A 6,110-nucleotide genomic window follows, 5' to 3' on the forward strand; every position below is an offset into this window, starting at 1 on the left:
TATAAATGGAAATGTATGACATTGCACAGGCTGAGAAATTTTTACCTGCGTAGTCCACTATGCTAACAAAAACACCAGGCCTAGAAGATGTTGTAAGACTCCCAAGAATGCTAGGAAACCACTGTCATCCTCCAAAATGGTCTGCCAATGACGACATGTTCTTGGCTGACCCTCGCCATCATGCAGTGCCCTCACAAAACCAAATTCACTAAGCCACTACTAAAAAACTGGACAACATGACAGTATTTAATAAATAATACTCCCTTCGCCCCACAAAATAATATAATTTTCAAGCCTGACATAGCTTGAAAAACAATATTATATTGGCCCTGTTTGGATACTCTAACTCAGCTAGAGGTTAGAGTTAGATTCTAACCCTGAACTAACTCTAACCAAAGAGGTGTTCGGATGGCAGGGTTAGATGGAGTGCGGATACAGCGAGGCGCCTTCACGGGTGGTGCGATAGAGAGGGAGGGAGAGGACGAGAAGCTTCGAGGAAGTGGGGAGGGATCTGCTACGGGGAGAGCGAGAGAAAAATATGTATTTTAGTGGTCCCAAAAGAACTAACACAAATAATCACATCTTGGGCGGGTTAGTTTTTTGAGGTGGGTTAGATGCATCTAACCCAAACTAACCCTCCTGTTTGGATATTTTTGGGTTAGTTAAGTCTAAACTAATCTAAACTAACTCTAACCCATGGATCCAAACAAGGCAATTATGGGACGAAGGGAGTAATTGGTAACAAACAACAAGACATGATTTCCTTCATACGATCTGGAACTAATAGTTTAAACATACAATCTCACCTGTCAGATCAAATAAACATTTGCACAAGAAGTTCATATATCAGGTTGAGATTTTTTTAATATTACAAAATGCAAAGGTAATATATTGAATAAAACCCATAGGAAAGCTGATAAAATACTCAACACACAGACTAGTAATCGTGTGTATAAAGTTGCTATATCAATTGCGAACATATTGATGGAAGACAGATCTGTCATGGGGCTGCTAGAAGGAGGGCGCAAGAGGGCCGGCCGGGGGCCTTTTTGCCCACGGCCGGGCCACAAGGAAGGGATTTCCTTCTTAATTCTTACTTGATTAGATTGATACATCTCCTCTATTTATATAGAGAGGTTTACTTGACTCCCAACCAAGTCTTACTTGACCTCTAAGCAAGCGACCCTTATCACTAATTAACCCTAAGAATAACGGGCTATACCGCTAGCCCAGGCCATTAGGCCCATTACGTACTCTAACACTACACCCCACATGGACATTGCAGCTTGTCCTCGAGCTGCAGCCTAACCAACTTATAACCATGATTCGACGCAACACAAACCTAACACCTAAAAACAAGCCTTTTACATCTCGGCTTGTTTTATTACTCTCAACCTGAAATTGACTGGGATGCTTTATTTTGGACCCTTTAACAAAAAGTGGACACCATCCGCACGTCGGGCATGCACGTGTACGGCCACCTAGATCCCATGGACACCATCCGGACAAAAAGAGTGCATGTGTATGGCCACCTGGAAGTGGTCGCAAGAGCGACCAGCAGAGGTGCCATCGCGGCGGCCAGCGGAATGCAGTGGTGCTACGGGGTGCGCTCTTGTCGGTGACACCCTGCCTTCTCCCCGCCGGACGGCTGTTGGTCTGCATCGCACAGAGAAGAGTGGAGGGCTTGCGATGGAGAATGATGAGGAGGGGTGCGTCCCCCAATCGCTGATGTCGCAGACTTTGAGGTCGCTGCCCGCGGGGAAAACAACATGTCCAATATCCCCGATGTAGCCGACGAGAGCGAGGTCCTTTGCGCAGCGATGCGCAGCTGGGAGGAGCGGCAGCTGTAGACCATGGATCTCCCGCACACGCCGACGCGTGAGGGGGCCGCGCGCAGCAGCCTGCAGCCTCACCGCCGCTGACATGTGGCGGGTAGTGATCCAAGCTGGAAGCGATGACGGCGATGGCGGGAGCTTGATCTGCTATATGGGGATGCCCTGGGGAAGCGGTGATGGCGACGACAGGAACTTGATCTGGTGGATCGGGACTCCCGCCGGCGCAGTCGATGCGGAGCCGGAGTTGACTAGCGGTGGCTGCTGCAGCGGAGCGCCGGGCGCGGCGGAGGCCGCTAGGAGTGGCGGCTGCCACTCCAACCAGGGCGGGGCGATGATGGCAGTGGATGGCAGCTGCAACGGCTGTCGCAACAGCCCAGCGAGCGCGGCGGAGGTCAACCGGTGCGGCGGCAGCCACGGCAGCGCAGTGGTGGCGATGGGCGGCGCAGCCGGGTGCGGCCCGTACGATCCAGCCAAGAACAGGCGGATCTCCTGGACCGCCTGGGTTAGGTCCCGCAGCGCCCCGCACACCTCCTCCGGAGTGAGGACGGCGGGGGCGGGCATGACAGAGGATCCCGATGCGGGGAGGAGCGGGCGACGGTCGTGGTGGTCGCCGGAGGCGATGAGGTGACTGGCAGCGGAAGAGACGGTTTGGGCGGTGGTGAAGACATGATCGAACCGAAGCTAGCTGATACCAAATTGTTATGATGCTGATAGAAGGAGGGCGCGAGAGGGCCGGACGGGGGCCTTTTTGCCCACGACCAGGCAAGAGGGAAGGATTTTTCTTCTTAATTCTTGCTTGATTAGATTGATACATCTCCTCTCTTTATATAGAGAGGTTTTACTTGAGTCCCAAGAAATTCTTACTTGAACCCTAAGCAAGCAACCTTTATCATTATTATTTTTTGAGAGGTAAGCGACCTTTATCACTAATTAACCCTAAGTCTAGCGGACTATACCGCCAGCGCAGGCCATTAGGCCCATTACATACTCTAACAGATCCCACACATAACAGTGAGATAGGCTGATTCATTAACGACAAAATTGTTTCTTATTGGTCTCTGTCTTATCTCACAAAGCCATGAAGATGACAATGAGGATTCATAGCAATTTGAACAACAATATGGTACAGCTTAAATGATGCAGTAATACTTATGCAGCAACAACAAATTACATTGGCAGTTGTTTAACCATTGTACACAACAAACATGCATAATTAATCTGATGCCTCTTTATTAGTTCCTGATTCTTTTTTGTTTTCCAGTGCTGAGATCCGATGATTCAGTGCTTCATAGTGCTTTTTAGAAATTCTCTTGACATCCTCCACCTAGAAGTAAGCACATCAAAACTTAGCAAATATTCAGATGCATGCCAAGGTAGCAAGGTGTGTTGCCTTTCAACTTCATAAATTTTAAGATGTCCTATCTCATGGGCAGGGTACTATATCATAATGCTCAATTTTCCATTATCACAAACCACAAGATAGGTATAATAGCTAATTCATCACATAGTTGCAACATGTAAATTCGCAAATAAAGCAGAAACATCACAAGGATCAAAATTACCCCATAAGAGAAGAAAGTTTACAAATCATGAATGACATGATCAATTTACTTATTTGAATGTCAATCCCGGTTGGAAAAGTAAGTGCGAACAATATATCCAGGTTCGGCTGCAATTACTCAAACCACAGGAGCCTCTTTCTATTGAACCTCTTTGAGAAGAGCTTGTTGGTAGTTCATTGCACCACATACAATAAGTTAGCAAACTAACAAAAATGCATCAGGGTATAATGGATGTGAAGTTGTGAATAAAGCCTCATTACCCTTAGCAGCTAGTTCAATAGTCTAATACATGATATCAAGTACCACAATCACCACTAAACCTGCAAACCATACCGAGACTGGCATGCTATCTCCCACACGATGAATGGGTGATAAATATTTTACACCCACTCACTATCATTTGTATTTTTTTAACAAATTAGACACGACAAATAGGTTATGACATCAGCTGTATCTTCATCCTGCCACATGGACAATTGCTGGTTTGGATGAGAGAGAATAGAACCACTCTTAGAGCATCTACAACATATGCCCTAAAATAGTAACCATGCCCATAAAACTGCCGTTTGGGGCATTTGGAGCCAAAAAACGCCTCCAACAGATGCCCTACTATATGATGCCCCCCAAAAAATTACATCATGCCCAAAATTTTGCTACAAGTGATGCAAGTATAAGCTGCTGCCCTACAAGCAAAAAAGAAACGATGTGGCGAGAACCCAACCACCCAAAGCGAACATTCACCCTTGCCGCGCCGCCTCACCCCCATCTCCATGCCAACCGCCTCCACCGCCACCGCGACCCCCACGACCGCCACCGTCGCCCTGTTCCGCCCAATTTCGGCCATCCCACTGCGCTCCACACCATCGGATCTGACCCCGCTGCCCACCCCAAGCTCCCGTCATCGTCCCCAAGCACCACGCCGCCATCCCCAAGCACCGCGCCGCTGTCCCCGAGCTACCACCGCCGTCCCCATGGTACCCCGCCATCGGATCTGCCTTCAGGCATCCACGCCGTCGGATTGTCATGTTCCATGTGGCTCTCAAATTTTAGGGCACCAGTTTTAGGGCTGCTGGAAAAGCAAAACCTTTTATGGTGCCCAAAAACCTTCTAATTCGTCACCTAAAACCATTTTAGGGTACCAAATTTTTGGGCATCTGTTGGAGATGCTCTTAAGCCTACCCCAACTTGTTTGGGACTAAAGGCTTTGTTGTTGTTGTTGTTGTTGTTGGAGATGCTCTTAGTCAATAAAATCTTAAGAGTCGGCCTTATTTTCTTTTCACGCCATCACATTTAATGCAAACTCTTTGTATACAATCAGCATCAGACACACCCTATTGTGCGAGTTATTTTATTCTTGATACTAGTCTACCAGATGACATGGAGAAACTGAAGTCTAAAACTGACTCTTCTTATCTTTTGGGATTACCTTACAAATACGTGACAAATACTCCCTCCGTTCACAAGATGTTTTGGATATTTCAATATGGACTACATACGGATTGAAATGAGTGAACAAACACACTAAAACATGTCTGTATACATCCGATTCAGAAAAAAAGTTAGAACATCTTATATTTGTGAACAGGGAGTATATGCAAAGTCATCAGTACATCAAAATTCCTAGCTGAGAAGTGGCAAACTGCATGAAAATACAAAGAACATAAATCAATTTTGGTTATCTCAAGCTGATGTCAATTCAGATGACGTATATAAAAGCACCCAGGTAAATCACAAGCAAGAATGGAGTTACACTACACCATCCTTTCCATAACAGTAGTTTTATTAAGAGTGATTTTCCGCGGGCTATAACAAATCATCCTCGATTTGCATCAACCTCCATGAGACCGTTATTCGTTCAGTGATTTCAATTAGGAAATGGAGTTCTGATACAATGAAGCGAAAGAATTTAACACAAGATAATTTGATTAACCAGCAACATCGCATCCAGACAAGATCACGATACATCGGAGATTATAGGGAGCCGGCAAATTTATCTATATCTAGCCGTAAAGAAATGGCTACATCAAATCGGATGATTTACCGATTTGCGCAAAACAAATTATGTTGATGAACTAGATCAGTCGATATAATCACAAAAGGAGCCGGCTAAACGGCGATGCGGGTGCGGGGGCTCACCTGTCGGGCGTTGGCGGCACGGGCCAGGAGGTGGTCTTTGTAAAGGAGCAAGAACCCCACCGCTGAAGCCGTCGACGCACCGGCCGCAAACGACGAGAGCCGCACCCACCATAGGTAGCCCATCCTGCCCTTCTTGGTCGCCGATTTGCTCGCCGGAGACCAAGAATTTTTTTATTTTATTTTTTGAGAAACGCCAGAGACGAAGATGACAGACAGCGCCCATGATTGACGGCCCCAGCTGGGACGCCATAGGTACTGTGCGGACTCACTATGGTAGCATTGTTTTTCACTATTTTGCATAGTGTCTTTCTTTTTGGTTTTCCGTTTTTTGTTCCTTCTTTTGGTTTCTTTTTGTTTTTTCATTGGTTTTCTTTGCCTGTTTGTTTTCTTTTTCATTTCTATTTGCTTTTTCTTTGGTTATTTTGTTTCTTCAAAGTTTTTTATTTTCTTTTTGTTTTATTCCTGGTTTTAACTGGTTTTTTCTTTTCTTTTGTTCTTTCTTCGTTGTCATTTTATTTTTCGTTTCCTATTTATCTTCGGTTTTCTTTCTTTCTTAGTTTTCATCGGTTTTCTATGT

General features: G+C 45.8%; 1 protein-coding gene across 1 annotated transcript; it reads right to left on the bottom strand.

The window, feature by feature from the left end:
* Positions 1–2,860: 2,860 nt before the first annotated feature.
* LOC119276181 lies at positions 2,861–5,845 on the bottom strand. The gene is made up of 2 exons (XM_037557187.1): positions 5,534–5,845; positions 2,861–3,159 (listed from the first exon to the last, which is right to left on the bottom strand). The coding sequence occupies exons 1-2, from the start codon at positions 5,654–5,656 to the stop codon at positions 3,049–3,051; spliced, it is 234 nt and encodes a 77-aa protein (XP_037413084.1). The 5' UTR covers positions 5,657–5,845; the 3' UTR covers positions 2,861–3,048.
* Positions 5,846–6,110: the final 265 nt, after the last annotated feature.

The sequence above is a fragment of the Triticum dicoccoides genome, chromosome 3B (assembly GCF_002162155.2).
Source record: "Triticum dicoccoides isolate Atlit2015 ecotype Zavitan chromosome 3B, WEW_v2.0, whole genome shotgun sequence".
Classification (NCBI taxonomy): Eukaryota; Viridiplantae; Streptophyta; class Magnoliopsida; order Poales; family Poaceae; genus Triticum; species Triticum dicoccoides.